General features: G+C 40.6%; 3 protein-coding genes across 3 annotated transcripts; 2 read left to right on the plus strand and 1 right to left on the minus strand.

Moving 5' to 3' along the window:
- Positions 1 to 1,404: 1,404 nt before the first annotated feature.
- On the plus strand, positions 1,405 to 8,919 carry LOC127761409 (26S proteasome non-ATPase regulatory subunit 2 homolog A-like). Its single transcript, XM_052285700.1, has 25 exons — positions 1,405 to 1,678; positions 1,811 to 1,911; positions 2,150 to 2,273; positions 2,367 to 2,426; positions 2,540 to 2,607; positions 3,297 to 3,339; positions 3,804 to 3,869; positions 4,015 to 4,053; positions 4,153 to 4,235; positions 4,432 to 4,543; positions 4,618 to 4,701; positions 4,804 to 4,962; positions 5,046 to 5,150; positions 5,229 to 5,333; positions 5,439 to 5,579; positions 5,699 to 5,803; positions 5,894 to 6,118; positions 6,545 to 6,658; positions 6,746 to 6,961; positions 7,455 to 7,514; positions 7,608 to 7,721; positions 7,829 to 7,914; positions 7,993 to 8,101; positions 8,190 to 8,368; positions 8,455 to 8,919. The coding sequence occupies exons 1-25, from the start codon at positions 1,553 to 1,555 to the stop codon at positions 8,525 to 8,527; spliced, it is 2,697 nt and encodes an 898-aa protein (XP_052141660.1). The 5' UTR covers positions 1,405 to 1,552; the 3' UTR covers positions 8,528 to 8,919.
- A 925-nt stretch (positions 8,920 to 9,844) lies between these two features.
- LOC127761411 (uncharacterized) lies at positions 9,845 to 11,043 on the minus strand. Its single transcript, XM_052285702.1, has one exon. It carries the CDS (start codon positions 11,041 to 11,043, stop codon positions 9,928 to 9,930), a length of 1,116 nt encoding a protein of 371 aa, XP_052141662.1. The 3' UTR covers positions 9,845 to 9,927.
- Positions 10,943 to 16,076, plus strand: LOC127761410 (DNA-binding protein BIN4-like). The gene is made up of 13 exons (XM_052285701.1): positions 10,943 to 11,163; positions 11,311 to 11,505; positions 12,103 to 12,307; positions 12,641 to 12,705; positions 13,085 to 13,172; positions 13,271 to 13,338; positions 13,722 to 13,772; positions 14,244 to 14,361; positions 14,539 to 14,585; positions 14,679 to 14,705; positions 14,882 to 14,957; positions 15,233 to 15,372; positions 15,699 to 16,076. The coding sequence occupies exons 1-13, from the start codon at positions 11,080 to 11,082 to the stop codon at positions 15,795 to 15,797; spliced, it is 1,263 nt and encodes a 420-aa protein (XP_052141661.1). The 5' UTR covers positions 10,943 to 11,079; the 3' UTR covers positions 15,798 to 16,076.
- The last annotated feature ends 649 nt before the right edge of the window (positions 16,077 to 16,725 follow it).

Raw genomic sequence — 16,725 nt, forward strand, 5'->3', positions numbered from 1 at the left:
TGGCTTGAGAAGTACTCCCTCCGTCCCACGATACAAGGGATTTTCAGTTTTTACTTGCAACGTTTGACCACTCGTCTTATTCAATTTTTTTTTAAAATATAAAAAACGAAAAGTTGTGCTTAAAGTACTGTAGATAATAAATTAAGTCACAAATAAAATAATTAATAATTTCAAAATTTTTTAAATAAGACGAGTGGTCAAACGTTGCAAGAAAAAACTCAAAATCCCTTATATTATGAGACAGAGGGAGTACAACGTTTTGATAAGTATAAACAGTAGCCTTTTGTCCTTTTGTGGGAAAAGTATTCCCCACATTTTTCGCTAATACAAGAAGATGCACCCACGTTTGCTATCACATCGTGCGTTACGCACACATAAATCTCCTTGTTGTTTCAGCTAGAAATTTCAACCTTCCTATTTTATTAATACTACTAAGATAGTATTCTGATTTAGTTTTTGTAATTTGTAAAATCTTCAACAAAAAGTTCTTTTGATTTGAAAACTTGAACTTTTGAGTTCAGTTTATAATACTAAAACCTTGAGGTAGAAATGTGCAGCTTTCTATGTATTAGCACTAGGAGACAATACTAATGATTTAGTTTGTGTAACCAGTGATATATTCAAACTAAAAAGCTTTCAACTGAAAATTGTCAAACTCCTGAGTTCAGCCAATGTCCAACTTTTGGTTCTTCTAACCAAAGTTTCACCATACACTTTTGTCAACCCATATTTTTACCTTGGACCATATAACCCTATATTGTTTGAATTTCATTGTGGACCTCCTTTTCTGTTCTCCTGATGTCCTCATTAACTGCTCTCCTTAGTCCTAGCCTCCTAGGTTTCAAGTATTTCTTAATCATATCGATTTGTCAAGGGTTGGTTGCTTTTTCCCTATAGAACCAGCATCGAAGTCTCGAACTTGCTCATATTTTACCTAGATTAAATGAAAGGTTTGAAAATATGTGGCTCGTCCTATCCTATCCTAATTACATCGGATGGCTAGCTTCTCCTAATCATCTCAGTTTTTTTTTTCACACTCAGTCCTCACACCAACACTGCCCCTAAACATCTCCACTGACTCATAAATTATGGCCACGTGGCGCGTGATTTTGAGAAGAGGAGGATAATGGGGGTCCAAAGTGAAATAAGAAAAATAAACACAGACAAAAAAAAAACTAAACAAGGCACTAAGAGGAAAAATCTGACAAGCCGAAACTGAAATTCACTCGAAAGACAACCAGATTGGTTCTCCCTTATGGGCCACTCGCCACAGAATGAGCCCATCAAAGCCGAAGCCTTCCCTTTCTTGGCCCACCAGGCCCGGCCCACCCGTTCGCGAAAAAAATCCAAGGCCCACAGATCCATTCTTGGAGGAGGGGGCAAATCGAGTCGAAACGAAGCCCCCCGTCGCCTCCGTCGCAAGCAAACCGGAGATCCCCTTTCCCTTCTTTGCTCCCACCACCGCCTCCACCTCGCACACCCAGCGGCGGCGGCGGCGCCCGCGGATTTCTCGCTCGCGCCTCCAAAACCCTAGCTCTCGCCCGTAGTAGCCATGGCGCCGCCCGAGAACCCCAACGGCGCGGGCCCCGCGGCGCCGTCCGACCCCACGCAGCCGCAGCCGCAGCCGCCGGCCAAGTCCAAGGGGAAGAAGAAGGACGAGAAGAAGGATGACGATCTGGTGAGTGTCCCCCCGCGTCCGTTCCCCGGCGCGCAACGGCCGATGGGAGGGAGATCGAGATTCGGAACCTCGGTTTTTCGTTTGCTGGATTCGATCTGTGGTTTTGTGTTGACTGTTTTTTTTGGTGGGCAGTCGGAGGAGGATTTGGCGCTCAAGGAGCAGCTCGAGCTCTACGTGGTTCGGGCGCAGGACGCGGATCCCGGCGTGCAGAAGCTCGCGCTTGAGAGTATGAGGTGCTGTTCGCTTGCTGAAATTAATTAACCGATTCTTTTTTTTACGGTAGCGTCGCGTCGTTTCCTGAATCCCAGTAGGAAATCTAGGTTTAGATTTCTGGTCTCCAGGCAAATTTTGTAAATGCAGTGGTTCATAGGGTTTATTTTGATCCACCATAGTTAGATTTACTTGGTTAAGACCAAATTTTGTTGCTTTGATTTCCATCTTCTGTCACTAAAATATCATCCTCCCTAAAAGGCAGGAGATTCGTTCCGCCACAAGCTCAATGACATCTGTACCAAAGCCACTGAAATTCCTCCGGCCACACTATGGAACACTCAAGTCTTACTTTGAAACCATGCCAGAATCTTCTGATTTGAAGGTATATTGTCTGTTGATTTCCCAGTTGTGCAGTAGCCTAACTTTCTCTTTGTCACAGCGATGAATGCTGATAGTAATTTCTTACTGTTTTTAGAGGTACATGGCCGACATTTTGTCAGTGTTAGCTTTGACAATGTCCGCTGAAGGAGAAAGAGTATGTTCCTGCCACAATAAAAGCTTTTTGTATCTAATCTGAACAAGATATTTCTTTGTTTAAAACTTCAGTACTTTTCCTAATGTTTTTTTTTTGCCTATTACTTGTTTCAGGAAAGCCTTAAGTACCGTTTGTTGGGCTCTGAAGGTGATATCGGTTCATGGGGTCATGAATACGTAAGGTAAGGGCAATTTTACATGTTTTTGACATTCATATTTTGCCTTCTAAAGTGATATGATAAGCTTGTGCCATTATTCTAAAGTGATAATAGTGTTAGTTAGCTGTAACTTGCATTTGTGTCATGAACTGTCACTTCCCACTCCACTTATATTTGAAAAGTTTTTGTTTTTTCATTCTTGATTCTTACTTCTGTCCAAGCATATGTTTGAACTCCAGAGTCCAGACAATGTTTCTGTCCGTGCTTTTATTGGGAATGTCAAAGCGTGCCTAGTTTATATTTTGAGGTGCCAAATAATTGAGATTGAACTAAACAGCTTTGTCAATTATTGTTAACTAATATTCCTGCGACCAATATACTGAGTAACTTGTAGAATCATGGGACAGAACTAACTTTATGATAGTCATAGCACTGTATTGAGTTCTAAACTATACAGTTTTGTTTATGATTAGGAATGTTTTTTTTGAATCAATATGTCGATTGTGACTGAGGTTGTATCGTTGGAACCTTTTAATTAGTGTCTTTGACATTTTATTTTGCAGTGACTTATCCCTGATTTATGTCCAAATTACCTGAATTTTAGCTATATTTGATATTTTAACAGTGTATTCAAACTCAATATATTATACTAATGTTTTTTTTTGTTTTCATTACATATTTGGGTTCTAATGAAATAGCTGTCTCTTGTACAGAAATTTGGCAGGCGAAATTGCACAAGAATTCCAAAAGCGTCAGGTACCACTCTCACTTTCATGTTAATAGAAGCTCTGAAACTTTTACTTTTTTTTTGGTTACCTTGTATTTATCTTCCCTTCATGACTTTGTTCTGAAGTTGTGATAAATTGTTTCTTTTGTTATTTGGTGACTTAATTCACTACTTCCTATCATGGTCCCTTTCTGATTCCAGCTATTTCAATAGCTACGTATTTGTTCCTTCTTGTTTTTTTGTTAAAGCTTGTTGACTTTTGAATAACATGCCCAGAGACTTGCATTAATGACTGTTGGATAGCTGAAATAAGTTATGAGGTTACCATGTTAAGAAACCGTCGTTTATTCTTTCTTGCCCCCTATGTGATTCTCTCGCCATGCATACTATTTGTCCATTTTAATTCCATGATGCCTGTAACTAGGACAACGTTTCTTTAAATGTTTTGTTTGAGTGGTTGGAACCTTTGATTCAATAATTAATTGTTTCACAGGATGATGACATGCCAATTGATGCTCTTATGGAACTAGTGCAGCAAATTGTTTCATTCCATATGAAGGTTGGTTGACTTGATTCTTATCAGAGATTTTGGTTTTGGTATTTAATTTGATGCTCTGATTGATGCCACTTAGTAGCTGTAGCTGTTGTTATTTGTTTGACATAATTAATGCATTAATGGTGCTTTATTGTAATTTGTAATGCAGCATAATGCTGAACCTGAAGCAGTTGATCTTCTGATGGAGGTATTTTCATATAGTGTACTAATTAACTAAGATTTTATTATTACCACAATCTGTCTACTGATGGCTATGCTGATGCATGACATTTCATCTCCTTTGAAGGTGGAAGATCTTGATTTGCTAGTTGAGCATGTTGACTCTACGAACTACAAAAGAACTTGCTTGTACCTTACAAGTTCATCGAAGTATGTAAACACATTTTTGTTTTGTTTTTTGCCTCCATTATATGTCTCTTTTTCCACGTGTTGTATACTTTTTTATGCTGTAGATCCTGTGGTCCTAATCTGGCAAGATTTCCTTGGAGTAGCCGAATTTTGTACTTTAGTGTTAAATTTCAATTGAATTGAATTAATAGCTGCATCTTTGAATGTAAAACCACAGATACCTCCCTGCTCCTGATGACATGTTGGCGCTTGACATTGCTTATACCATTTACATGAAGTTTGAAGACCTTACAAGTGCTTTGCGGATTGCTCTGCTCCTTGACAACAAGGTGAGCTGCTTGCCATGCTATTCTTCTCTTTGTATGACTGAATTGGAACTGACGTACATCTCCATCGTTTCTAGTCAATGCAGTATGTGAAGCAGGTCTACACCGCAACTGAGGATCTTCAGCTCAAAAAGCAGTTCTCATTCATCATTGCACGCCATGTATAAATCTCTCACGCACTATCTACCTTGGTTGCCACCTTTTGCATCTTAAGCTAAAAGTAGCAATCCCTTAAATTTGACCCAAGCGCTTCTCTTCTGCAGGGTTTGGCCATGGAGATTGACGACGAGATAGCTGCCGATGACAATGATAAGGAGGGTTTGCAAGAAATCGTTAATAATAGTAAGCTGAGTGAGGGGTACCTCACCCTTGCTCGAGATATCGAAGTGATGGAAGCAAAATCTCCAGAGGATATATATAAGGTCATCTATATTTTACTATCAATGTTTATTAAGGTTGCTTTTTTCATTCATAATAATTAATATTTGTATTTAACAATCTACAGGTCCATTTAATTGATGGGCGTGGTGCCAGCTCCAGTCTTGATTCTGCAAGACAAAATTTAGCTGCAACATTTGTAAATGCATTCGTAAATGCTGGATTTGGTCAGGTTAGCTCTACAAACAATATGCTACTTTTAGTTCTTTCCGAGGAAAGAATGAATCTCAAGACCATATCTTCTGTGCAGGATAAGTTGATGACTGCTCCATCTGATTCTTCCAGTAGCGGAGCTTCTGGAAACTGGTTATTCAAGAACAAGGAACATGGGAAAGCCAGCGCAGCAGCTAGCCTGGTAAGTTACATTGTTATTGATATTTGAGAAACTCTACAAACCATTGACAACTGAGTTCTTTAACTGGTCAACAATAATAACAAAAGTACTGTTTCACCTTTTCAGGGAATGATTCTCTTGTGGGATACTGATTCTGGACTTGCTCAGCTTGACAAGTACTTACATAGTAATGATGCTCATGTTGTTGCTGGAGCTTTGCTAGGTATTGGTATTGTCACATGTGGTGTGAAGAATGATTGTGATCCAGTATGTGCTCCACTGTCTAAGTTTCCCAACATCCATCCTACTGATTAATATTGCAAATCTTTTCTTTAATACCCAAAATTTTGCAAATACTTTCTTTAATACCCTAAATTTGCTGCCAGGCACTTGCTATTCTCATGGAGTACATTAACAAGGATGACACAAACATTCGGATTGGGGCAATCTTGGGTCTTGGTATTGCATATGCCGGTTCTCAGAAAGAGGAGGTGGGATTTAAGAATTGTTATTCTGTGCTTTTACAAAAAAAAAAAAACATTTTCTATATGTTCCACATAACCTGGTATCTGAAATTTCAGCTTAAATCTTATCTATCAACTGTGTTGGGGGACTCTGAGAAATCAACTCTTGAGGTCCTGATATTCTCCGCCATCGCTCTGGGATTGGTGTTTGTTGGTTCTTGCAATGAAGAGATTGCTCAGTCTATCATATTTGCCTTGATGGAGCGCAGTGAGGCTGAGCTGGCAGAACCCATTATACGCCTGCTTCCTGTTGCGCTTGGTCTTCTGTATCTTGGAAAGCAGGTACTTTTTGAGCAACCTTGAAGCTTAGTTCCTTTTGATTCATTTTTTTTGGGCTGTGTGCACTAGCATTTGCTTAAAAAAAATCCAGTATTCCCTGCTTTTATACATTTGAAATACTGTTCAATACCTGTGGATTCGAGGATTTACCTAGTGTGTCCTCCCTTTATTTTATTTTAAGCAAGTGCTTGTTTCTGTTGGTTTTGTCAAGCGCCTTACCTGCTGTAAATGCCATGTCATGGTTCCCACATGATGTCTGACCTTTCGCATTGTAATGTTGTCCGTATTTTTTATATATTGTATTTCTATTCCTAAATGTACTGTATGCATATACTATAGCTGCCTTTGTTTCTAACTGTTGTTTATGGCTTTATGCAGCCCTTTTAGATAAATGTACCTTTTATGATTGTTTGGCAATTTCCATTTCAGGAGAGTGTAGAGGCTACGGCAGAAGTTTCTAAAACATTTGATGAGAAGATAAGAAAGTACTGTGATGTAACACTTATGTCACTAGCATATGCTGGAACAGGAAATGTGCTCAAGGTACTTCATGTTTAATGCTTAGAGGTTCTTGTGGCTTCAAGCTTGTTTAAATTTCGAGGTTTTGATATGCTTGGCAATTTTACGCAGGTTCAAAAGCTCCTTGGGATTTGCTCACAGCATCTTGAGAAAGGTGAAACCCACCAGGGGCCAGCTGTCCTAGGAATTGCGCTTATTGCAATGGCTGAAGAATTAGGAGCTGAGATGGCTGTACGGTCACTTGAGCGTCTTTTACAGTATGGCGAGCAGAATATTAGACGGGCAGTTCCTCTTGCTCTTGGCATACTCTGCATATCTAATCCGAAGGTATGCAACATTTGACCAACATAAGTTTTGTTAAGGATCACGATCTAAGTTAAATTTGAAGTAATGCTTTGATGATTAAGTGTAAAAAAAACTGAGAGGGGATGCAGAATCTAAACTCCAGTTCAATGAAAGTGTGATCAATTGTTTTATGTTTGAAAAGAATGTTAAAAAAAGGAGTTGTGCTCAAATTCTCAATTGACACCATAACATTTAGTACATTGGAACAAGTAATGGAGTTATTACTTGAAAGTGCTAAACTTTGATGTTCCATTATTCGATATCTTATTCCAAGCACCTTCTTTAGCTATTTATTTCAGCGCTTACTGTTCTGTCAAATTACTCATATTTTGCAAGGATATTGTCATGCTTATTCGGTATTAAGTGTTTGTTTGATGGTCCATTCTACATCTATTTGGTTGCATAATTTAGCAAAGCAATTTATGCCCCACTCAGTGTTGTTGTATCTACTTACAATTCTATTATCCCATCCCAGGTAAATGTTATGGACACGCTTAGCAGACTGAGTCATGATGCGGATGCTGATGTGTCAATGGTTTGTATTCATAACTTTTTAACCCACGACATACCCAATATATTTTATCCTAATTGATGGCTTACGTTTTATACCTGAATTAAATTGCTCTAGGCTGCAATCATTTCATTGGGTTTGATTGGTGCTGGTACAAACAATGCTAGAATAGCTGGTATGCTTCGCAATCTTTCAAGTTACTATTACAAAGAAGCTGCGCATCTGTTTTGTGTAAGTTAATAAATCCACAATGATCCTTCTAACACCTGTGCTCCATTCTGTTGTACCTGGTTGTATATAATGCGTACATATATTGACAAAATTTTGCATGTATTCAGGTAAGAATTGCTCAAGGACTTGTTCACCTTGGGAAGGGTTTGTTGACTCTCTCTCCATACCATTCTGACCGGTTTCTACTTTCCCCGTGAGTATAGCTAGTGCTATTTACATCTACTGTTTATTGCATTCAATATTAATCCTTCAATTTTTTGTTTGGGTGTAGAATGGCCCTTGGAGGCCTTGTTACTGTATTGCATGCTTGCCTCGATATGAAATCCACCATTCTAGGGAAATACCACTACATTCTTTACATTATCGTCTTGGCGATGCAGGTATGGTCCATTTAGTTAATTGACAGTTTTGTTGCTAGTGCAAACTACTATTTGGTACTAAAATTGAGTTCTCTTCTTGTATGTACAGCCTAGAATGCTTTTAACGGTGGATGAGGATCTAAAGCCCCTATCTGTTCCAGTACGGGTTGGGCAAGCTGTTGATGTGGTTGGTCAGGCTGGAAGGCCCAAGACAATTACTGGTTTCCAAACACATTCGACACCCGTATTGCTTGCAGCAGGGGAACGAGCTGAATTAGCAACCGAAAAGTAATAAGAGCTCAATTAACAACATGCCATTTCTACAAGTTTCCCCATGAAACCTAAAACCTGATCCGTTGTTTTACGTTTTGCAGATACATTCCGCTGACTTCGGTATTGGAGGGCTTTGTAATTCTGAAGAAGAACCCGGAATATAACGAGGAGTGAGGGACATTTCCAGGCTTGATACAATGCTGATTTCTGGGGCTCACAGGCGTGGCATACTAGGGAACAATGCTGCAACATGGGACAGGATCTTTGCCTATTGGGTTCCCTCCTCGGCGCCTCCTGGTGTTAATCGGATAGGTCTTTTATCTCTTCTACCGGAGTCTCGAGTGTTGGAGCAGAGCTCTTTGAATTCTGAAATCCTTTTTGGTTGTGCAATGACTGACGTGACGTATCACTTGTACCCAAACATGGGCATCTAGGAGTTGAACTGTTTCCTTTTACCTCCAGTTTATTTATCTGTATGTAGCAAAGTATGTACTGGAAATTTGAGGTCGAAGTATTATTCTTGATTTCCACAAGATCTCATCAAGGAAGCTGACATATTGGTTTCATGCTTATCTGTTATGGCAGCTGCCATTTGTTTTGTTGTCACTAGTATTAGTTTTTGGCACTTAGACCGCCATCTGATCAGATGATAAGTATTTCAGGTTATAAATGTTTATTTTTCAGGTCCTTAACAATAGAATTGCATCCTTGAAATCATTCGTCTCTACTAACAGAGTTTACATAGCTATGCAATGCATAGTTTTAAAACTAAAAAACTAACCGATGAATAGTTTTAAAACTAAAAAACTAACCGATGAATATGTATCCTGCATTAGAGCAGGATTAATGAAATAAGGGTTTTTATTAGGATAGCACTGAGAGCAAAGTTTAATAGTATAGTCAACTATAATATAATATCAATTCATATAATAGTTATCTATAAATATATATTACACTATTAATATATAGTCTCATCTGTCATACATACATTGTATTTTACTTATATATAAATATATACTACACTATTAATATATAAACCCGCTTGTTATACATACATTATGTCTAGAGTCCGTGTTGCATCTGACAATAAATTTATAGCCTGTCACTCCTCTTTTATCTTCTCGACTGCGTGCACGTTTTTTAAACTACTAAACGGTGTGTGCTTTGCAAAAATTTTCTATATAAAAGTTTTTTTAAAAAATTATATTAATATATTTTTCAATAAATAAATAAATACTCCCTCCATCCCTAAATATTTGACGTCGTTGACTTTTTTAAACATGTTTGACCGTTCGTCTTATTCAAAATAAGTAATTATTAATTATTTTCCTATCATTTGATTCATTGTTAAATAAACTTTTATGTATATATATATAGTTTTATATATTTCACAAAAGTTTTTAAATAAAATGAAAGATCAAACATGTTTAAAAAAGTCAACGGCGTTAAACATTTATGGAAGAAGGGAATACTTAATTAATTTCTAGTATGTGCTAATGAATCACTCTCTGTGCTGAGGAAACGAGTTTCCAACACAAGGAAACGAACGCACTCTAGTCTACTAGTACTACTCGTTAGAGTAGATAATCAGGGGTGTAGTCTTGGCCGAAGTTATAACGGCGTGACTTGTGCTTGACGACGCGGAGCTTCCCGCCACGGCCGCGTACCACCTCCACGCCGGTGAGCACGGCGAAATTTATTTCACCCCTTTCTCTGCGATCAACACTGAACATCTTGGCGACGCACAGCTTGCCGCCGCCCAGGTGGACGACCTGCGATGCGTACACCTCCAACTCCCTCCTCCTCCGGTCGTCGCTGTGGCTCTCCACCGAGAACCCCTTCACCTGGAGGCTCGCCACCGGCGGCTGCGGCTGCTGGAACGCGGAGGACAGATTCCACGCGCCGAGAATGGTGCCATCCATGTCGGAGATGCCGAACCAGAGGCCGTGCTCGGGGACGTGCTCGGCGCGGCCGCGGAAGGGCAGCTCCCAGTCGCCGGCCTTGCTCCACGCGGAGCTCGCGGTGTCGAAGGAGTAGGTGCCGTTGGTCGTGGTGGATATCAGGATGTGCGTGCCGCCGTCGCCGTCGCCGGCCACCGCGTACCCGCAGATCCTGCCGCGGGAGGGGCCTTCGAAGCCGGCGGCGTAGGCGTTCACGCACGGGGACGGCGGCGGCGGCGGCGGCGGCAGGGGTCGCCAGAGGTAGTTGTCCCCTACCTCCCACTTGTCGGAGTCGGACTCGGCGGGATTATCCTCGAGGCGTACGAGCGCCTCGAAGCAGCCGGCGCCGTCGGGGAGGGGCGTCGTCTCCATGACGTACAGGTCGTCGCCGACGGCGGCCGAGACGGGCATGAGCTTGGGCGCCGCGAGGGCGGGCAGCGTGCGGACGGCGCGCGCGGCGGGGTCGTAGAGGACGGCGCGGCCGGTGTGGTCGATGCCGACGATGCTGCCGTCGTTCCTGCGCATGAACTCCATGCACATGGCCGTCGCCGTGGTGCCCGGGGAGCAGAAGGCCATGGCGGGTGGAGGCAGGCGAGCGTCCTCCACCTCCACCGTCGCTCGCTCCGGTTTCGTTGCTAGTGGATGGCCATCGGGGTAGAAGAGATGTGATGGGTTGACTCGCCGTAGCCTGTGGGAGAGGGAGGGGCCTGTAAAGCAGTGGTCAGCAATGTACAAGAATCGCCGGATCATCCTCTTCCCTGCTGCCAATGGCGGCCGCCGGCGGCGATGGCGACGGCGACGGCGGCGGCGGCGACGATGGGGATCTTGGCTAGGTTTCCACCCGTACAAGGGCGTGAACGATTAGGAAAGGTATACTCATAGATTACTTACTCGTGGGCCGTATCCTAATCCAGCATCGCGTGTTTGGCCCACCACACTCGTGGGCCGGCCCGGCTGGAACGGGGCCTCGTAGCAACAGCTCTGACGCACGTAACCTCTCTTTCTCCTCGAGCGCAGCTGCGCAGGTCGACGACCCGGGCTCCGCCGCCGCCGCCGCCGCCGCCGCCTCGCCTCGCCGCCGGCGCGCTCGCTCGCTCGGCTGGTCCGCGTAGTGGGCTGCCTTCCATAGTCGGCTCTGGAGGAGTTTTGAGGGAGGGAGGCGCAGGCATGGGCGAGGAAGAAGAAGACCCCGACTGGCTCCGCGCGTTCCAGGTAACCATCTCTTCTCCTCCGCCTCCCGTGGCCGTGTGATGTGCCCTAGCTAAATCCTGCCAGGTCTCCGTGGGAATAAGGTCCATCCTGCCGAGCGGTTTCGATTTACCCATTTTTGCTCTGCGGATTTAAGTTGAGAATTGAACTGAATTAGTGGGCGCGCTAATAAGTTTGATCTATGTCATTTCACAAAATGGCATTCCGTGTTGTGCTTCTAGGCTATGTGTTAAATATGCTTTGTGATGTTCGTGAGAATTTCGTGCTCTTTGATAATCCTTCGCACAACTCGATGCGAATTTTCGGTATTCAGAAAACGTTGTTTGTACATGTGTTCAACAACTTGTTTACTTGGTCTATGCCAATGGTTTTGCTAAACGGTCCCGCTATGGTATCGCCGATTCCTAGTTTAAACACAACGAACACATGTCTTGATTTTGGTTCCGATGTCCGATAGGCTCCGATGTGAGGCAGCAAGCATGTTCTGTATCTAGTACTTGTTACACTTTCTGTTCTTGGTACAACTTCTCTGGCTTTCCAAGATTGTGATTTGTTATTGGTGATAATATCACCAATTTTATTTTGCATAATTTTTCGTAGCCACCAACTACATCGACGGTGATGCTTTCTTCGGGCTCCGATGATTCTCCTGAAAACAGTCCTACAAGGACTACACCATCTGGAGAAGAACAAAAGGGGGAAAACAAGGCTAGTTCAGACCATGCAGGGGATGGAGATGCTGCTGCACTAAATAAGGGCAAAAAGGCAACACCTACTAGGAGGAAAACCCCTACTAGTCAAGAAGGTATCATTAGTTTACTACTCCCTCCATCCCAAAATATAACAACATCTAGCCTTCATAATTTGCCCTAAAATATAACTTCTTCTCCACATACATTCTCTTCTTAGCCAATCGCAACTTTCCACCATTCAAATCCCTTCCTACCTCCTCTTCTCAATCAATCACAACATTCCTCTATTTAATTCCACCATCTTTCTTAATACCTGTATTCAACCCTAAAACTCATATTTTGGGACGGAGATAGTAATATTTATTATTTTGTTATGACAAACTTCCAAACTAGTATCTCCTTTTTATTCACTTTCTGATCTATTTTCTCTTCATGGTTGCCTATAGATGCTTTCGACAAAGATGAGAAACCAACCATGGAATCAAATCAAGATAAGCCTCCAAAACGCTCGGTAACTACTATAATTCTTATTTTGTTCTTAATTGTTTAATCCCTGTTCGTGGTACCTCGCCATCTGGTTTCTAATTAGTTATGCTGCTGATATGTGATATGCCCATGTAAAAAGAACAATTTAAAAGATCTATAGATAGATTACGAGCTATCCAAGTTCGAATGAGGTTCAGCAGATTCCCTTTTTTTCTCAAGATGCTTTATTCCTGATGTCAACAATACTTCTTGAATCTTATCTTACAACTATTCTACATTATTTGTTATTGATCGTCAGATAATGCTACTGTTATATTTAATACTGACTTCATTGTACATATTACTTAGTTGCAAACACCAGGTCCACTCTGTTGTTAATTTCTATGCCTAAATTTTTTGTACAGACTCCAAAGAAGAAGTTGGTTAAACCCCCATCTGGTTCTAATGCTTCAAAGGTTACTGGACCAAAAGCTGGTCCAGATCAAATAGATGGTAAGACTAATGAAAAGCTTTGGTTGCCTTTTAGTGAAAAGTCAGTTTATGAATTCTTAGTTTCAATGATTGATAATTATAGTCATGGTCATGCATAGATACCTTGGAACATCAAGAAGAGGGAGTTGCTGAAGAAGACATGCAGGATAAACTTACAGAGCACTCTGTAAGATGCCTCAACTTCCTTCTATTTTTAATCTATTTTTTCCTCCACACTACGGTTCCAGAACATTGAGAGCATTGACCCAAACAAGGAGCAAAGAAAACAAAATTAGAGCCCACATCTTACTGGGAATATCCCAACATGTGTCATTTTTGTTATTGCATTATATTGAACTAATGAAAGTTGGGTAAATCCTTTTAAGAAGGTATAGGAAAATATGAAAATAAACATCATTTTGTAAATATTTATCAAGCTCCAACCGATTAGTTCTTTCCTTGATTACCGTAATTTTTGTAGAGCATGATGGCGTGTCTTGTTATTCCTTTAACTAGTTACGTTAATATGTCTGAGATATCTTATGGACTGTAAGCTCTTATGCGTTCCAGGTCTCCCAGAGGTTGCCATTAATCATTCCTGATAAAATTCAGCGTTCAAAGGTATGATAATTCTAACTGGCATTATCAATTAGAAACCATTGTTCTCATAAAAGGGTCAGTGTGTCAAATCATAAGTCCGGAATGCAATGAGCAACTCTGCTATCACCCCCCCCCCCCCCCCTTTCCCATATTTTCTTCATGGAAAAATATCGGTCAACTTAACATTGGTGGAAAGAAATTGTACAATTAATAGAAATACCGCAGTGACAGAGCCATAAATGAGAAATGGTTGGGGCCCTTTTTAGTGCACCAGGAGTTAGAAGGAGTATAGGCTATATATATTAAAGAGCCATAGATCCTTGATAATCCACCAAAATGTGTTATATGTGCTAAAATGCAGTAAAATCAACATCTTGACCTCTGCAAGTATCATCTACCTGGAAGACTGGGAATCATGACTGATCCAATCAATGATAGTTTCCCTAAGTTTATAAATTATAATCCTATAATCCTTGTTCTGTTTATTTCTAGGCATTGATTGAATGCGATGGTGACTCGATAGACTTAAGTGGAGACGTTGGAGCTGTTGGGAGGATAGTAATTTCAAACAGTCCTAACGGAAATCAGGAATTGTTATTGGACCTAAAAGGTACCAGCAAGTCGATTTCTTTAGTATCATTTATGTATTATGCACTTTGGTTTCTGACTAGGCAGGGTATTTTTACCAACAAGGGATTTGAAATTAATGTCCGTGTTATCTTACTACATGCACTATTCAAAATACTTTACCCATCTTATTATTATTTTTACTTATATACTTACACAGGAACAATATACAAATCAACAATTCTTCCATCCAGGACATTTTGCGTTGTAAGTTACATTCAAACTTAAAGTACAGTTGTGCATTTGCCTTATTTGTTAGTATTGATCTTAAATCCTTGATGGACTGTCTCTTTTTCTCAGGTCAGTGTAGGACAAACAGAAGCGAAGGTTGTCAATGATAACATAAATCTCTTATGAGTATTTGACTTCTCCATAATTTTTAGTTTAGGCAGTTCTACTTTCTAGTATGTAGCGTGCTATTTTTGCTACTAAATCCGATTAAAATATATTATTCTGATGGATGTAGCTGCTTACCTTATTCAACCATTTTTCCCCTTTTGCAGATAGAGTCTATCATGAATGACTTTATTCAATTGGAACCCCAATCCAATTTATTTGAAGCAGAGACTATGATGGAAGGTTAGCATTCTTCTAGATGGTCTAATTAGAAATCTTCAGCCCATATATCCTACTGTTTCTGACCTATAAAGCTGAGCAGCAAACTGCGCGCCAATAAAAGCAGCACATCTTATCTTTCTTTAATGGAGCTATTAAGCAATGCATTGTCATTTGACAGTGTAGTCAGGAACAGTCATTCTGCATGAAGTGATGACTAATGACCCTATCATTTGATATGATGATAACATCTGCTGCAATGGTTATTTTCTAATACTCCAGGCATGTTATCTTTATAGGTACCCTTGATGGATTCACATTTGATTCTGACGAGGAGGGTGACAAGCTTCCTGAACCGCATGCTTCTCAAAATGATCAAAATAATGAAGATGGGGATCAACCTAAGGCAAAAACCAAAAGAAAAGCTGAGAAACCGGCAGTATGTTCTCTCCTACCCTTTTAATGATCCTATAAGCTTCTTTTCAGTTTCTTTTCTATTACCATTATGCCATCTCAGAATTTAAAACTGATGATGGCACATGTTAGTACAAACTGTATGAATACCTGATTCTTGAACTCCTGAAAGCGCATTACATTACCCTATATAAGTTTGAAACCCAATTGTGGATAGCTTTTCCAGAGGTTTTACTTATGTACTGAAGCACTTTGCCTGTTTTGTATCATGAAATTAAGGAACCATGTTATAAACTTTGCGACATATTATAGTTCCTCATGACAAAGTTTGCTTATTCTTGTGAAATGTAGGGGAAGGGACAGAAGAAGGCGAAGGTTGCAGGAAAGGCCACTAAGAAGGGTACAAGGAAAACCCAAACTACGAAGAGAACAAAGAAGGCGAAGAAATAGACCTGTTGCGAAACCGGGACGCTACCAGTAAAGACTAGAGAATCCAACTCCAAATGGATCAGACTTGAGAAATTCCAAATGTTGTATGATCTGGGTTATCAGTGTAGCATAATGTACTTCTTTTAGGCGTAGAATGAAATTAGAAGGGATACACATGATTGCAAAATCCATTTTTATGTCTATGAACTCTCTGTCTATCCTCATTTGTATGTTGTATAACTATCAGATAGCCAAATTTGAAAAAGTCTGGATATCAAACACTTGCCATTCATCTTTAAAGTGATTCGAGCTATTTCACATGTGCAAATTGAAGCTCACTGGCAGCAAGAACATTCTGACCACTGTTGTTACTCCGTACTAGTATTATACATTTTGCTGTTCTGTTTTGGCAAGAAGTCGCATCCAATCTTAGGCTGTGTTTAGTTCAGCGCAAAGTTTGGATTTTGGTTGAAGTTGGAGATGATGTGACTGAAAAGTTGTGTGTGTATGACAGGTTGATGTGATGGAAAAGGACTGAAGTTTGGATCCAAACTTTGGCTGTGTTTAGTTCAGCGCAAAGTTAGGATTTTGGTTGAAATTGGAGATGATGTGATTGAAAAGTTGTATGTGTATGACAGGTTGATGTGATAGAAAAGGACTGAAGTTTGGATCCAAACTTTGGATCTAAACACAACATTTGGATCTAAACACAACCTTACGGTTAAGGCTCATTGTTTTGTCTTAGACTCTCAGACATGATTGCTGGAGACCCAGAAGTAGATCGGGGTAGTCAACATAAAAAACAAAAATGGAAGATGGTCAATTGGTCACTCCATAATATTTTTATAAATCGACATTTTTTATTTTGGAAATAGGGATAAAGAGGGAAAAAAAAGCGGCGTCCGCTTTTCCTGGATTGGGCTTCACTTAAAAAATCCCATTTTTAAAA

Source organism: Oryza glaberrima, chromosome 2 (genome assembly GCF_000147395.1).
Source record: "Oryza glaberrima chromosome 2, OglaRS2, whole genome shotgun sequence".
Classification (NCBI taxonomy): Eukaryota; Viridiplantae; Streptophyta; class Magnoliopsida; order Poales; family Poaceae; genus Oryza; species Oryza glaberrima.

What these genes read in the sequence shown, in the direction of transcription:
- LOC127761409 (XM_052285700.1), top strand. Translation starts at nt 1,553, where the DNA reads ATGGCGCCGCCCGAGAACCCCAACGGCGCGGGCCCCGCGGCGCCGTCC. An exon ending in TAAATGCTGGATTTGGTCAG is followed by an intron (nt 5,151 to 5,228) that starts GTTAGCTCTACA and finishes TCTTCTGTGCAG; the next exon opens with GATAAGTTGATGACTGCTCC. An exon ending in CCAGCGCAGCAGCTAGCCTG is followed by an intron (nt 5,334 to 5,438) that starts GTAAGTTACATT and finishes TCACCTTTTCAG; the next exon opens with GGAATGATTCTCTTGTGGGA.
- LOC127761410 (XM_052285701.1), top strand. Translation starts at nt 11,080, where the DNA reads ATGGCGACGGCGACGGCGGCGGCGGCGACGATGGGGATCTTGGCTAGG. An exon ending in ATAAACTTACAGAGCACTCT is followed by an intron (nt 13,339 to 13,721) that starts GTAAGATGCCTC and finishes TATGCGTTCCAG; the next exon opens with GTCTCCCAGAGGTTGCCATT. An exon ending in ATAAAATTCAGCGTTCAAAG is followed by an intron (nt 13,773 to 14,243) that starts GTATGATAATTC and finishes GTTTATTTCTAG; the next exon opens with GCATTGATTGAATGCGATGG.
- LOC127761411 (XM_052285702.1), bottom strand. Translation starts at nt 11,043, where the DNA reads ATGATCCGGCGATTCTTGTACATTGCTGACCACTGCTTTACAGGCCCC.